This window comes from Drosophila willistoni, chromosome 3R (assembly GCF_018902025.1).
Source record: "Drosophila willistoni isolate 14030-0811.24 chromosome 3R, UCI_dwil_1.1, whole genome shotgun sequence".
Lineage (NCBI taxonomy): Eukaryota > Metazoa > Arthropoda > Insecta > Diptera > Drosophilidae > Drosophila > Drosophila willistoni.
Window position 1 is genome coordinate 22,722,969 of NC_061086.1, and position 17,663 is coordinate 22,740,631.

The window sequence follows — 17,663 nt, forward strand, 5'->3', positions numbered from 1 at the left end:
AATGATGAACATTTTGTGGGTCGACGGCATGCCGGAAGAGAAGTTAAACCACATTAAACTAAATGGGGGGGCTGGTTAGCTACTAACATAAAAATCGAAATGTGAAACGAACTTCAAGTATCGGCATACAAATATATTTAGTAAGTATATCGTGGGTAAGGTGTACATAGTATTCCTAGTAACGCAAATGATCATTATCAGTCTGCAGTTTGTGTCATCTAAATGCCAACGTCGCAGTTAATGAAAAGCATGAATATGCTAATTTCTCTCTCTCTCTCTCTCTCTCTTTCTTTCTTTATTTTGTTTTATGACTAAACGTCGCATTATTGCGCTGAGAGCAATTTTAATAAACAAATGCCAAGTGCCGAGCTCTATGTAGCTCGGAGGGCAATAGAACAGAACTCAACTGAAGTGAACTGCCTGGCGATGCGTGATTACGAAATTAATTATGAGCTTAGCGGCGTAAATGAGATATTTCTACAATTCCTATGCATAGTTATTCAGATACATTGTAATGAGACGACTACGGGGCGAGTTCCCCATCTATGGAAATTAACTTTAATACAATTTACTACTTGCTTCATTACTGCAATTAATTTCTAATTTCTGTTCCGCCTATCGATTGACTTTCACGAAATTGACAAAATGAGATCAGCATCAGGGTCAAAGGAAACAAATTGCTTTCAAATGCATGTCTGAAAATTTCATCATCAAACTTACTACATTTATGACGTCATTCGCACTATTTATGCATTCTAATAATGACAAAATCGATAAGAACTTTCCATTTTACAATAAGAACGGTCAAATAAACTAAAGTAAAAGATTTCAGTTAAACCAATAAGTATAATATCAAGACCCAACACAATCTTTATTATATATTCTAGCAAAGGTAACAAAAATACGTACTTGAAATTACTTTATTTATTAGCATAATTCATTTTTAATGAGTAGAAACAAATTAAAACACATAAATATAGGATTTCAGTCATAGTTTGAGATATTTTTCACTAGTTGTGTAGATTTTTATAATTGAAATGGCAAAATAATTGTCCATTCTGATATTTAAAAGATGGCCATTTGTTTTTTTTTCTTTGTACCTGTTAAATGAAAGTGGGTGATAAACTATTTTAGTGTATAAATCTCATTGCCATTTAAGAGAAAACAGCTTTTAGATTTGCCAACTGTTTAACAATTGATTTTAACTAGCTTACTTTTAGGTAAAAGAGATAGTAAGTTTTAAAAACAAAGCCAAAAACAGTTTACAAATTTTCCTAACAAATGAACCACTCCTTTTGTTGGAATTTCATTCTATTTTAACTTTGATTTGACATTTCAGTTTTTCATTGATTTAGGTACTTGCCAAATTATTTATAATTATTGCAACAATCATTTGTAACAGGGAATCTGATCCCGCCCACACCTTGTTAAATATAAATGCCAGCAATTATGGTAGATCTCACCCCAGTTATATGTATCTATATGTATTTCCACAAGCCCAATTTTACATGATATATACATATCTGCAGGTTGTTAAACTCATTAGCGTTCAAAAAAGGCACCGAAAATATACAAGCATTTTGATTCAACCTCAGGCAGAAAGCAAAAACGCAAAAGTTCTAGCCATTTTTGTGAATTTAAATACTCTAACAAAAAGAATATATTAATTTATTATAGGCAATTGTTGGTAATGCCACATATAAATACACTCACTAATGGGACTTAAAAGGTCCCTTAAAGAAGTTAATTTTTATTGTTTAAATCATTTTAGTTTTCAAATCGTAAGAGTATTGAGACTTTGAATTGCCCTAATAAATTTGCCTGGGCCTCTGTTTCTTCTTTTTTGTGTTATGTGGGTGGAGGAGGTTCCCCTCATTCATAGTTGGGCTTGAAGGCACTTAATTACGTCGGCGAAGTTCGCCCTAATGAGCAAACGGAAATTGAAACTGTTTTTGGCACTGTTTAAATAGACGTTTAAAGCAAACACACAAAAACAAATGACATAATTTTTAGCAAAATTATTACCCAAATACACCTATCAATTAAATCACTTTAAAGTTAAGGTGCAAATGAAAAAAAAAGTAAAAGAGAAGCTAACACTTTTTATACTATAAAAAGATTGTTGAAAGACAGACATACATACATACATAGAAACCTATACATATAGATGCGTGACTGAAATCGTTATGACATAATGCCACAATAGCAAAAATAGTTATATTAAACTCTCTCATACACACACACACAGACCAATACACCCATGCATTGTGAATTTTCTAACAATAAATAATAAATGCCAAGGCAGGTTAGGTTGGCTTAGTTGTTTTTGGGTCTGCATTGGTATAAGCCACATAACTGACAACGCGACGCCTCATTAGATAAAAATCGTTGGAAAAAATCAACACTATATGTATGTTTTTTTTTTTTCTTTACGAAGAAAACCAAATTAAATTAGACTAGAAGAAAAACTGTCACGAGAATTTATCAAGAAACTATTATCTATAGAGTGAAGTTGACTTGAGTTACACTCAACAACGACAATCGACGAGGCGTAAAAGACTATTGACCTAATTTGTTTCTATTTTGTCAGGGGGTCTGTATAATAAATAAAATGAAGCGAAGAACTTCCATTTGGTCACCCATAGATCAATCATTAAATGTGCCCAAAATCTAAGTGAAAATCCTATGCATTTTTATATACCCTAACGAAAAGAGAGAGGAAAGTAGGGTAGTCTAAAGATACCATGAAATTGACTGCTTTTACTTTTTAACAAGTAATGCTTGACGCAAGTTGTTTATATTTCATATTAAGATTAGTACACTTGGAAATTACTTTATCTAATTTTTATTACATTTATCTATGACTGTACATCCTTATTTAAGGGTTTTTCCAATTTCTGTTTTAACTACATCAAGTGAGTAGGAATACTTTTTATAAATAGTTGAGCTTTGTTAACTTTAGATTTCTTTTAGTCGTTAGATGATTAAAATGGTAACAAATACTGAAAGTATTTATATAAATGACTTTATTTTCCATAGAAAAGTCTTTGTATTTTCTTATCTGATGTATTTAAAAGTAGAGAAGAGTATTTGTGATTCGAGTGTTATTAGAGAAATCAAATCCATGATTGCATTTATCAGTGGCATTTGTTCTTGGTCTGCTTTGGATTGTGGCTAGCTGCTATTTATGGACGCCTTGCGCACCTCAACGGCATCGGAACCGTCAGAGTCATGGTACTATATGGCACTCCTACTCCACCACTACATTTAGCCCCAAAATCAAAAGAGGAGAAAAACAAAGTATGGCTCTATTTTTGGCAGCATTTTAAGATTTATGATCAAACGTCTGCCACACACTGACAGTCAATTCAGTTCAGTTTAGTTCAGTTCAGTTCAGTCAGCCATGTTTACACACATTAATTGCTATGGACGGGCAGCCGAGAGGAACAGAGAGCAAAAGACAACAGGAAATGCTCGGGCGGCGGTTGGAAATTGGATTTTTTTCTTCTTTTTTGTTTTTTTTTTTGTTGGTTGGTCTTCAACCTGGTAGTGACTCTGACTCTGACCGTGGTTACTTGGCTATGGCCATAATCAAGGCAATTTAATAATATGTTACGCTGCAACACAGTTTCCACCTGCAAGCAACAAACTAACCAACCAGCCAACCAACCAGTCAGGCTCCAACTTTGTTCAGGCTCCGCACAGGCTCAAGCTCAGGTTCAGTCCCAATCTCCATGGTAGATAGTTCTTCTTTTTTTCTTTTTGACTTTTTCTCCTTTTTTTTTTGAGCCAGGCAACTTGATTAAAAATTATATATATGCGCAACGCAACGCATGCGTAGAGAAGCCGATAAAATTGTTGATATCACAAACAAAATAAAAAATCAAAGCAAAAAAAAGACTACGTGACATTCAGTCAAAGAGAATTTTTGCGCATTAGAAAAGTCTTTGACTCGGTTTCTAAGTTTTTTGCATATATCTCTCTTTCGCTATGCTTCCTCAGTAAGGCGACTGTTAAATACCCTGCAGACAATTAGAAGTGAGTAAATATTTTCAACTTCTATACCAATTAAAAGTGTTCTTAGTGTTTGTTCTTAATGTTTTTGTTCTTTGTAAATATTCTACAAAATCTGAAAAAAGTTTTTTCCCTCATTATTTCTGTCCTCCAGTTTATCTTACAAAGTTTTGGCATCCTATGGTTTTTAATTATGACTAATAAATATAAGTTTTAATCGCCCACATTGAAAATAAGGTGCGTTTGAGTTGTATGTGGGTGGTTTATACGAATCTTAATTGTAGGTCGATTGCTGGTGCATGAAGACCTACTACAGCAATTATGTTTTCGATTTTGTATATACATACATACTCTTCTTGGAATAATCATATATACATAGGGTATAAACGGCGGCAGCAGCAGCTGCATAAAGGGCAAGCAGCACTTTGCTTTCGTTGTGGCGGCTGCTGCTGCTGCTGCTGGAGGTACATACAGCAATTTTGCACGTAATTCGTCACGTAGCGAAAAAAAAATAAAAAAAAAGGAAAAAAATTTATATGCTGTTGTTGTTGTTGTTGTTGATTATGCATTGAAAATTTTTGCAGGCAATACAATCTGCATAGAGCTCCAACCATCCAACCAAACAGCCATTCACTCAACCATGCCTCTCCAGAGTGCTCCAGCTGCTGCTAGCTGATTGCAGCCGGCCGCAGGCCATCAGCGAAAGCCAGGAAAAAATATATATCTACATACATGTATGAACATATTAAAGTATCAACAATTGTAAAAATACAAAAAAACAACATTCGTGAGCTCAATTATTGTCCAAATTGAAATGAATGCACCAAGTGTAGACACGCCTACCTCCCCCCAGCCTGCCAAACAAACAAGGCAAACGCCCTTCTGGTTCAATGACATTCGCCCTCAAAAAATCATAGCATCCCAAAAAATGAGGATTGCATAAATGAAAATGTGTCAATCAACTGAACTCCATAGAAAGCCACAAAGTTTAAATGTCAAAGGTCATCTAACGGATATAACAAAGGGCTCCTGGTACATATATATAACTGGCAGTTGTGCACATTTAAGGTCAGACACGGAGCAGACCGTCTATATTCCAGAAAAGGCAAAAGTTGAAATCCAATCAATGCTTATCGAATTGAATTTTAGCTATTTCCACTTACTCATACCATACATGTCTCTCCTCATCTATCCACATGTCTCTCCATTTGTGTATATACTTGTTAGCATGAATCTTTTATTTAAATAATTTTGGCTAAACTTATGGAATTGACAAGGCCAACTGAAAGATGAGCACAGACTTGTTATCAATGCATGTAATTGGAAAATGGTATTTTGCATTCGAGACTAAGTCAATTAGTCAGAAAAGCAACATGACTTTCGAATTCTTTCGAATTCTTTGTCATCATAAAAAATTTATTTACATACATAGCAAAGTAATACTTAGTAATTACACACATTTCTTAAGAATTATCATTATCTGCAAGTAATTCACGTATTCCATTGCCAAGAATTTCTCTTTTTAGCATTTTTATAAATAGCATAAATATTCAGAGAAACTAGATTGTTTATTATCAAATAGCAACCACTTCGAGCTTCTTTCAGTTTCAGCCTATTATCGTTAAAGAATCTTTTACAAAAATAGTTTATTCGTTTAGAAGGGAATCATACGATGTCTGGATATAGACTTCCAAATGCGTTATAAACATTGCTTCTAAAAATTATTCAAATTCAAGACTTAGACTGTGGCTATGGAATCGGGGTTCAGTCGAATCTATAGTTAGTACTTTCCTATTTCTTTTTATCATAGTTATATGAAAATAGTTTGCAGTAAAGTTAAATTTTTGAAAATGAGAACAAACCAATGTTCAATCAGTCAGGAAAAGTTTCCATAACCGTGCCTCATACTGTGACAAGTTCAAACAACTTCCATGGGGTTTTCAATTCTGGTTAATACGATGACTCCTTCATTCCCATAGTGCAATTCGCAATCTGACTAACGATGCATTTATTATCAAACGAAATAAACATGCATCATAACTTAAGTACTGTCGGCATGTTTATTTTCATTTATAATCCCAAGACCCAAGACCTTTTGGAAAAGAAAATTCCATGTAGACTGATGCGGAGATCGGTTGAGAGGAGTTTGTTGTCAGTGTTGCCAAGTGTTTTGCTGATTATGTCACTGCATAGGAAAAGGTTTGGTCTGGCCGGGGAACAGAGTGTAGGTTTCAATCACATTATAATCATTATGTGTTTTATGGACAGACTACGAAAGGAGTATAGAAAAAGGGCAGACGTCAAATATCACGACAGTTAATCGCACAACCGTCAAAACGTCCCTTTACCAAGTCACAATGTCAAATGGCAACAGTCATTAGTTATTGGGGAAATTTATTTCGTATTTTTATTCTGTTTACAGTGCCGCCCCCTGGCGACCTAAAACCCTTGTTTAGCATACATACAAATGTTTCTCTTTCATTCTTTTTTGTTGCTATTTTAATTTTACTAATGCAACAAACGGTTTTTCTTTCCGTTCTAGTTTTCCAGAGTGTGTGTAGGAGGTGGTGGGAGGAAGTGGCCCCTCAAGGCTGCAAAATGCCAAGAATTTGTCGATTCGATTACGTTGAGTGTGTTTGTGTGTGTGTGAGCAAGTGAGTGTATGGGCGGGCAAAGGTTATCTCGTGTAGAGGAAGAGTGGGAATTGGAGGAAATCGGGGGTCTGGCTAGCGGCACTTTTTCAAGAAACAAAAACCATTAGTAAATTTTACCATGGCGCACTTTCAATTTTTTGTTTTGTTTTGCCAACTCCAAATTTGGAACGGATATTGACGCAAAGCTTCAAAAACTCAAAACTTTTGTTTCTCCTATACATATATGGGGGGGAAGCTATAACCTAAATTTTCTGCTCATGGCCATGTGTAAAGTTTTATTTCGTTAGATTTCCGTGCCTTAGTTTACAATTTTGATCCGATAAGCGGAAAGTATACTTACGTTTTTCTAGAAATTCTTATCAAATTAAAAACAAATAAATGAAATTATATTTTCATTTTAATTGGTTTTGTGTGTCATTGAAACAAATCTTTGCTTATCAATTATTATTGTTCCTGTTTTTGCCAACGGAAAACCACACTTTAACTTGCAATCGACAAGAGTAATAACAGAAAAATAGTCTCTAAAAAATATTCTATTTTTGAATTTATTAACCTCATAATTCGATTGTTAATTTCTTTGCTCTAGTCCCTAGTTTATTAGTTAATGAAGAAGCTTTGTGGTCGCCATCTTGCCCTGCAGATCGCTAATCAAAGCGTTGCCAGACCTAAATGCATAATGCATGCAAATGCATATGGCATTGCCTAACCTTTTTAAGCAGCTTATGGTATCAGCATATTTATAGATTTAATTCCCCATACATTAGTTTCTTTTTTTATCAAAATTATTATTATATCATTGCGAACTTACTGAACTAGCTGAAGAAGAAAAAAAAAGTAATGGAAATTATAAAAAATCATGCTGACAAATCAACTAAATGCGCCAAATGATAAAACACTTTCGAGTTATCGACCGCAAAAAGTTATATGGCCATAACTACCTACATTTGTACATACATATATATCTTTGGATATTTGTTCAATGAATTCTTAAATCGTTAAAGCGTGCAGATAATTTATATTTAATTGCAGCAAACTTAACATGATGGTGAATGCGGAGGCAATAGTAACCGTGGGATGAGGTGGAAGGAGAGCTGAAAATCAATTTCTCATGCATTTGTAATGCAAATGCTATGCCGCCCGATATGGCCAAGTCGTGTTACAGGCCCCACAGACTCATACACACACACACACACACACAAACACACACACACACATAATTCAATTCAACCATCCATCTATCCATCCATCCATCCAATACAATCCATGACATCGACGAGTAGCCAGCAGCAGCTTCAATCCGGTGAAGAAAAACCGCAAAATGCGTTGACAAGTGCAGTGCACACACGCAGATACAAGAGACAGAACGACAGAGAGACAAACAGACAGACCGAGCACCTTGACGTATGGGACATGGGATTTATGGATGCGAGACGAGAGACAAGAGCTGGAGCTAAAGTTGAAGCGGAATGGAAACGGGAGCCATGTCAACAACACACTCAGTTGACGTTGTCGTCAATAATCAGACGCTGAACCCAAATAAGAGAGAGAGAATGATAGGGACGCAGTTGAGTCTCTGGCCGCCGGTCTCTTCGTCTCAAGGCGACAATGACAGTCGACAAGTTGCATTTCTTTTCATTACTTTTGTTTGGCTTTGACTATTGCGACAAGGTTCATGTTTTTCTTTTTCTTTCTTTTTTTTTTTTTGTGGCATTGTTTACGGCGGCAATTGCAATTGCCATAATCAGTGCAAAAAGGCAGCCGCCACCGTCGTCGTCGTCATTCAGCAGACAAAGGCCAAGTGGCTATGTCACTTTCACAGGGGAAAGGGGGCGGTAGATTGGGTGTCGGAGAGCTAGCATAAGCCCACCTGGAAAAGCTGGTCAGCGACATTGCCAACATTGCCTCATCGCAAGTTGCAACCGAACCAGTTTTGAACGTATCGTTTCTTTTCTTTTCTTGCATGTGGTATGTATGCATGACGCATGCCACCAAGTTGTCTTTCCCTCTCTCTCTCTCTCTCTCTCTCTCTCTTGAATTACCCATGTTGGCCCGATGATTTAATCGGTTTGACTTTCAGAGATCTCTGAGAGCTTTGGTTTTTCATTGGAAAGCAAGAAAACACAGACATAAGAAAAAAAACAAAAGTGATCTTGAGGAGTTTGCCTTATCTACCAAACTCTTGAATGAACCAGAGAGACAGAAACAAGTTGTTTATGAGCATAACTTGGGTATATATAGGCCGATTTTAACAAAACTTAATATAAACATCAAATTTAGATAGTAGATGCTATAATCTTTGAGTCCTTCTTTTGCCCGTCTATCTATCTATTCGGAACTCCTAGTTCTTACAACTTAAATGATCGGAAACAAGTTCAAGTACACAAATGTTGCGAAATTTTTTTATAATTCCGATACTGAATTTGTTATAACTTTAAAAGTATTATCTGAAAAAGTTCATTCGTTTATTTTCTAAAGATTTCGTTTCATTTCTTTTCTTTTTAAACTGACAATTGAGGATTCAACAATTTAAAATGTTTTCTAAATTGTTATTTTAGCTCATCATAGACACAAAAGAATGAATTAAGTGTTAAAACTAAACAACTTTTAATTAATAGTTTAGTTTAAAATTTAATAGTGACCCAACAAAAAATCACAGCTTATTTTTTTGGTTTCTCTTAATCATTTCACTTTCATTAATCGAATAAATTGATGAATGTTTTTCGAGTTATTCACTCGATTGTTGTCTATTAGGTGTAACAATTGAGCTTTTAGTGGTTATTTTTGTTTTTGTTGTTGGTTGTGCTCTTAAATAAAAGCATTTTCATGTTTTAATCACTGATCTGCCTCAACAATTTATTCGTTAATTGAGGCAATTTCATGGCTGTTTTACTAGTCCATGTGATGGCGTTCAATCAGGCAACTGACGAACGAACAAAAGATAAACTTTTTTCCATCACAAAATGGGAACACAATTGAATATGAATGCAATTTAATTCAACTTCAATCAAACTGACACACCTGTGTTAAAAACGTTGTCAGGTAAACATGAAAATAAAATAAAACATCTTTTCTTCGTTTTTAAACTTTGATCTTTGTTAATCTGTTTGTTTTTTTTTCTTCCATGAGCGAAACTAAAGATAAAAATCTTGCTAAAAGACATAGAACATTTGTATGTACATTTGGTTTTTATGTTATCTAATCAGTCGACTCTTGCATATATGTATATCCATCCAATAATCCTCACTCAACTCGTGTATATCAGATATAAATTTTTGTGAATGTTTAGCGGACTTACATATAAACCATACTTGATTTTGTTTATGTTCCATTTTAGCCAGATAAAACGGAAAGTACTTATTTTTATACCATACATCCATAGTGTTAAATGGTATATTACGCCGCCAAAATGAATGTAGGAGGCAGAACAGAAAGAAGGTTTTCCGATTCCATGAAGTATATATTTTCTTCACTAAGATCAACAGCCTAGGTCGGTATGAACGGACGTTGGTTAGTTGGAAGTAAAGTGCTTGGATTTGCTAGTCAATTATTAATTTTCGATACAATTAAATCAAATATATAAAGTTCAAACGAAAATGTATTTATCTAAATTTTTTGTAAGCATTCTTTTAGTACTGCAATTTAGCATCCATACCATTGCTGGGCAATGGAACTATGCAAACATTGATAGGGACTTCGATCATATTAACATTATTAATACAACGGATGTTCTTTTGAGGGAACTGAATCCTTTAACAAGCACATCTATAAGATTAGATCGATGGCAAGGCAAACAAAATGCCACAGAGAATGAGAATGAGAACGAGAATGAGTTCAAATTTCTAATCACTGGTGGCTATAGGCCAGAAACTAATCATCTGGTTAAATTCATGGTATCTTTGCAAGAGAAAAAGGAAAATATGCTCATTGGTGAAGAGCATTTCTGTGCTGGTTCCATTATCTCAACAAAGACCATACTAACAGCGGCCCATTGTTGTATTAGGTTGTAAATATACAAATTTTAACCATCATCAATCTGTTTGTTTCACAAAAGCTTTTATATTTTTTAGTCCTGAACTAAGGTATTTTAGACCCGATGAATTAATAGTTGTGGCCGGAACACAACGTCGTCTTTTGAGCACAGAAAATACACAGATATTGGAATTGGATATGATTATACCGAATCCAAAATTTACATTTGATACACTTGTAAAAGATGTTGGTATTTTAAAGCTAAAGGATGAACTAAAACTTATCGAGGGATTCGTGGAAATTATACCAATGGCAGATTCAGCACCACAAATTGACACGAAATGCACTACAGTTGGTTGGGGTAGAGTTATACAGGTGAGTTTCGAATGATCTCCTTTCCAATCGAATAACTAAACTCACGTAAATTTGTAATGCCGCCAGTTTGGTCCTATGCCCGATGACGTTCTCAATGCCGAGTTGATTATTAGAAACGCATCAGAGTGCGCAACCCTAGTTCCTCCTATACCCAAGGGTGCTATATGCGCGAGAAATGATAAATTTCAGACTGAGTGCTGTAATGGGGATTCTGGAGGACCAGTGTTCTGTAATGACAAACTTGCAGGCATTGTCTCATATGGCGACGGCTGCGGACGATCCTCCAAGGGCGGCGTTTACACAAATGTGTATTACCATCGCGAATGGATTGCAATGAATGCGGCGAATGATATCAGCCGATCAATCGATAGGCTAATGCTGTTGCTTTTAGCAATTCTTAAGCTGGCAATAAACAGTTAAAACCTAAAAAATGAAGTAAGTTGTCTTTAAAAAGTCTTAAAAAGTCTTAAACAAACTTATTTAAACAAACATACTACAAGAATCTGTACAGCAAATTTGGTGGCTTTAGCATTTCAGTTTATAACAAATGAAATCAAGTCAATATACTTTTAGCAGAAACATTGCTTTTCTTATCTATTAAATGTTGGCTGTGTCCTACTTTTTATGTGAACAAAAGTGCAGACCCAATCAATGGGAATAATAATGATAATAATAGAAGGGGAAAAATAATGATACCTTCTTTTGTGGCACATCCTCAAGCTTGAGAATGTATATATGTACATATATATTGGCAAAAATGTGGGTCAACAACAATAACAACCAATAAATGCCACAATAATGCTTCGTGAGTGTGTGTGTGTGTAAGAGCGCCTTGTTGCAGTTGCAAATCAAAACCCAACCCAACATCGACCAAATTGTAATACATATAAATATATATATATATAGGAGCGCCTGCTTACTCAACACCCTCACCACCACCCAGCCACCCACCGCCCATTCCGCCATTCATCGTCGCCACTTTTCGTAGTCATCGTCAGGCGGAGCAGTTTGTTCATCAATTTTTGTTTGCAATTTTGAAAATTGCGCGAAAAGTTTTACGCGCATTACACACACACACACACACACACACCGCACACACACTACTTGGCATTCCATTTCATAGCATGCCATGCAAACATGGTCCATTAACACTCCAACTAATGCAATTACGCACTAACTAACGTGGAAATTATGCAAGTAAACAGTTTAATTGGGTCACCAAAATGGGCACACACCACACACACACACGGACAGATAGACACAACAATAATGCGACCAACGGGGGATCCAGAATATGTATATGTATGTGGAGACTAACTAACCACCCAAGTTAATCTCCGTGTATGAGGGTAGCCAAGTGGGAATCGAGCAGATTGCTTTGCTGTGAGGCCTTACCGCAATTGGAATAGATAATGAGAGTTTGCGGCACGAGCAGTGAAAGAAATGAAAATTATTATCCACACATAAAACGATTCACCCGGAAGCCACAAAATCCGCACGAAAATCTCAAAAAATTGTTTTCAATTTTTCTGTATTGTAAACTTTTATTCTATTGACCTAGTCTCTAATGTACTTTGTAATAACTTTTAATTCTCATAAGAATTTATATTCATTATTCTATCCGATTAAATAAAAGATTCTAATTTACTTAACACCCAAAATTGTCATTAAGGCTCCATAAGTTTCTATGTTCCTAAATATTTTTAAGATTTGAAATTATTCTATCCGATTAAATAAAAGATTCTAATTTACTTAACACCCAAAATTGTCATTAAGGCTCCATAAGTTTCTATGTTCCTAAATATTTTTAAGATTTGAAATCCCTTAAAAGCTTCGATTGACCTCACCTTTGGTCAATCTGTTTCATCTGATTTTGAACGGTTTTAGATATAAACAAACTATGTATTTGAGGCCATCAAAAATATAATTATTTACTTCAAACATTCCAGTGGAAATAAATTGAGTTGTACCCACAATTCGGCTGACTAAAATCTTTTAAAAAAACATGTACATATTTCAAATTTAACCTTTATGCACCAAATTACAAGAAGAATGGTAAATATAAGCTCAATTAATACTTAAGAAAGAGTTTTTTCCACGGCATTGTTCCATCTATCTACTTGAAATTGCAAATTTAGGCGAATCTAGAGTATGCCAAATTTTAGGCACTTCTCCAGTTAACGAAACGTTTCTCTGCCTCCATTCAGATTTCAAATCTAATTTCTCAAAATCCCACGCCAATTTTTTGAAGAATGTTAACTAACACATACATATTTATAACTGAGGAATTTCCCATTTCTGGTTAGTGCAAAAAAAAATTAATAAAAAGTAAAAATAACTAATACTATTTGTGTGGGAAATTAATTGTTAAGCAAATAAAAAGACAATAAAAATAAACGAGACTTGAGAAAGACATTGAAGCTGGCGATATTGTGGCATGTAATTATTTTAAATGAGTTCACAAAAATCAGCCATCACCCACCTCCATGCCGTCATGTCTTTGGAGGATGCGGGGGCTGGACTTTAAAAGACACTTTCAAATTGCTTCGAAAGCCAAAATAAAATGATAAAAAAAAGTTTAGATTGAAACAAAACAAAAAAGTTTTACCTGCTAAAACAAAAACAAGTCAAATTTATTGAGACAAACTTTTTCCATTCTTTGTGGGAGAGAAGACGCAAGCCAATGACCTAAGAACACACACATAGAGAGAGAAAGAGAGAGACACAGACACAAAGAGGCAGAGGAGGGCACAGGAAGATAGTGAGACACACGGGCATCCTGTGTGTGGGCATCCTTTGTGGCGTACAGTCGTCTCGGCACGCTCACTTTCCTGCGGGCGCTTTGTGTGCACGATGGAGGCAGACAAAAGATGTTGCTCCTTCTGATGCTGTTCGTCCTGTTGCCACGGATGGTGCCCATCCCATCTCAGTTGTGCAAGTTTTCTTGCGCTCAAGGAACCAGTAACGTAGCTTCCTCTTATATTTCTCTCATCTATAAACCGGAAATGCTCCAAAACAAAGTCCAAAATGCTTCAGCCCGTGAGTATGAGGAGTAAGCTTGCATTTAAAGTGTCATGTGCAAAGGAGGGAATTAAGGTCAAATCATGTATAGAAAAAAAAAACCAAACAACAAAAACTGCCTTTTCAGCCCTGATGTTAGCCCTGTTTGAGCCTGTCTCACTCTCTATATATTTCGCTGTGGCCTGGCTGGGGGTGCGGCATACTAATGACAACAATATGAAAACATTTTTTTTTCTCATATATTTATGTAGATACATATATATTTATATTGCCTGCCAACAGACCAATGGGTATACTAGAATTTTAGGAAATTTTTAGGCTAACTTTTAAGTTTAAACAATGGTCATCTTAGACGAAATTAAAACATGATTAACAGCATTATTATTATTGGTTATATAACTTTGCTTTCCAATCTTTGTGGATCCTCCGTTTCCTTTTTACAACATTTAATTTGCGATTTGTGGAAGTTTTATGGTAATACAAGGTTACTTTACAATAAATTTTGTTTACTTTTGGTATATTTTCTGTTAAACTTTTAATTTTTGACAACAATTTTCAGAATTTATCTTAAAAAGGGCATGTTTTGAATAACATGACCGTTAAGAATTTAAGTTTTCCCTTTCCGGATCTAAGCCAACTCATTCTATACAAGGGTATAAGCTGATTCGTATTCTCTGTTTACTATGAAACAATATTGGAACTTTTTTCTTTGTGCTCTGTGTGTGTTTTTGTGTGTGTGTGTGTGTGTGTTTGTAAGTGGAATTTGCAGCTGGAGTTCAGTGATGCGGATATCCTGTTATATATACACACATTCATCCTGGCTCTGATAGGCTTGGAAAAAAAGCTTTAAGTAGAAAGCATTATTTTGATTAACACTTTTAAAAATTTCTTATGCATTAAGTAATTTTCATATTCACTTTTATGATTTTCGTCAGTTTTTCACACCAACTAACCAATCCAATGCAAATTTATTGTAAATTGTTGCTACAAACTTTCACTTGGACAGAGAAGCAGTAACAATCTCCTTTCCTCCCCCCTCACCACCGATATCTTTCGCTTATGTGGGTCAGGTTTGCCTTTTTTTTTTTGTCTTGGGTTTAATCTTGCGTTGGCACTTGAACGGAACCAAAAAAATAAAGGAGAGTTCAAATGGCAATGTACGCAGCAGCAGCAATTTGAGGTCCAATCTCTGTGAGAAGATGTGCGCATTGATAAAGCTTGAACTTTGAACTTTGTGGTCATCAGCAGTAAAATATTACAGCTGAAGTCAGTTTTGGTCAGTGACAAGCAGCGTGCCCTTTGTCTGGGCATGATTAGTACAGTTAGTTATTTCATTTATTTATTTATCCAGTCATGCAGTCTGTACCCACAGAGAGAGAGAGAGAGAGACACACAAAGATAGACGGGTCCAAAAATCAGGTCACGTGCATATATATATACTTGCTGATGATGCTGTTCCTTAACTAATCATCTGACTTTTGGCATGTTATCTTTCTTCTCACTCAGTTTGAATGTGTCTTATCAGCTCGAAAAAACTGCACTTTTCCTTTGTGACAAGCGAAAAAGTGAAATGATAAGCAAGGGCAGATGCTGTCGCTGCTGCTGCAGTGGGAAACCTAACTGACAAGAAGATTAAACCGACAACAAAATAAAAATTACTTCAAATGTTGGAAATGATTTCATGCTAAGCTCGTAAATCTCTTCTACCAATGGAAAATCTCAGCGAGAAAAGCTAAATCCCTTTACACACACAGGCTGAGTATGCCAAGGACAGCTACACGAATTGCTTAAAGTAAATATTAAACAAATTTCTATTAAAAACTTTGCCCAACGAATGGTCTGATAAGTTTTTCTTTTAATTAAATTTTTAATTGGCTTATATCAAGAGAGTATAAGAATCAGCAAGCGAACTCTAATTGGAATATCTTTTTAAATGTTATAATAATTAATTTTGTATGCTTCTTTTGGGAAATCTCTCTGGTCAATTGATACAGTTTATTGAATTTTTTTTTAGAAATTTAGTATGAAAAATTCATTATGAAATCTTTTCGGCAAGAGTCCGATCAAGAAACCAAAGTTTTTGGCTGACTTATTATAGTAATTTTGGAATGTTATGAATCTAGTTCTGTCCTAACACCATTACGAGGCGTGTCAAGTCACCCAGACCTGTTTTTTACGAGCTATGAAAGAAATTTATTGTTATTTGCCTGATTAAAAATTGTATATCATGGATTTTAGCCATTGTTAGGAGTCTCTTTCTCATTTATAATTACAAATCTGAAGGGAAAATGGTAAAAATTAGTCTAAAACGTTTCTTTATTTATACGCACCTATACACCTTAACTCACCAATACACACATACACATTTAGACGAGAGTAATGCGCCCCACTGGAGAAACAAGACAAAGATTTTCTTCCTTACAGATTCTCTTCCATGTGAATCATGAGCATGAATAATAACAGTTAATTATGCCCACACATATACATATACATACATATTTGTAGGTATATACAATTGAATACCCTCCTGCCTATGTGGATATGTGGGGGAAGGGATTTTCATAAATAAATTTGCACTTAACAAATGAGCTGCAACATAAGCAAAATGTTGCTAAAGCGCAACAGGCAAGCAAATTGATGCAGTTAACGAAAGGAATGGTAATGGAAGGAAGAGGCGGAAGGAGGAGGAGGAGGAGGGATCAGTGCTGGTTTGGGGGAGACAACAAGGAAGTCATAAAACAAAGCACACACACACACTCTTGCTCTGATGCTCAATAACACACGACGAGAGAAAGACGGGGGGGGCACATGAGGGCAAAAGAAGAAGAGAAAGAGCAATGACAGCATGGCCACCAGACAACAACAACAACAACAGCCACGGAATTAAAACTTAATTTTAATCGCCAAAAAAAAAAGGAATAAACTATTCGGTATATTGGGAGAGTCGGCGACAAGTTACTCTGCAGCACCTCTGAATGACTCATTTATATTCAGAATTATGCTTTGTTACTATAATTCAGACCATATTCCATGGCATGTCTTGGCGAATTTAATATACCCATTCAATATATTCCTATAGGGTATATGGAGAAGGAGGCACGCACTCACTCGCTCACTCACTCACTCAGACTCGCAGAAACCAAAAATGGATAATATAGCGTGCAGACAAATAAATTTTCTTCAATCCAACAACAACAAACACAACTGAATGCATATCGTAGAATAGCCCAGAATTCTGAAGAGATTTATAAAAATCCATGGGCGGTGATCGACTTGGCCTCAGTCAGTACAAGGCGAACAGGTAAACAAGCAAACAGAGCAGGAAATGTGAGAGCAAAAGAAAGAGAGACAGACAGAGTGAGAGAGAGAGATAAGGCCACTAACTGATAAATATCGTTAAAGGTGCAAGCAGAGAACTCTGCGTCTGTGTGTGTGTGTGTGTAGAGATCCAGTCGTGGTCAAAACAAAAGACAGGTAAAAGAAAAACCACAACAACACAATGTTGAATGTAAAAGGAAAAACAGAATTAACCAACAGCAGCCGCCAGCAGTTGAGAGAGAGAGAGAGAGAGAGAGAGAGAAAGAGAGCCACTGAGCATTATCTACATAAGAACGAAAAAAGGGAGTGGGA

General features: G+C 35.6%; 2 protein-coding genes across 3 annotated transcripts in view; one reads left to right on the forward strand and one right to left on the reverse strand.

Moving 5' to 3' along the window:
* The window catches only part of LOC6646998 (protein pellino), a 35,703-nt gene that overhangs the window by 15,109 nt on the left and 2,931 nt on the right, over positions 1 to 17,663 (reverse strand). The gene's annotated exons all lie outside the window — the stretch shown is intronic.
* On the forward strand, positions 10,201 to 11,447 carry LOC124462120 (trypsin-1-like). Its single transcript, XM_047013565.1, has 3 exons — positions 10,201 to 10,668; positions 10,736 to 11,012; positions 11,079 to 11,447. The coding sequence occupies exons 1-3, from the start codon at positions 10,262 to 10,264 to the stop codon at positions 11,430 to 11,432; spliced, it is 1,038 nt and encodes a 345-aa protein (XP_046869521.1). The 5' UTR covers positions 10,201 to 10,261; the 3' UTR covers positions 11,433 to 11,447.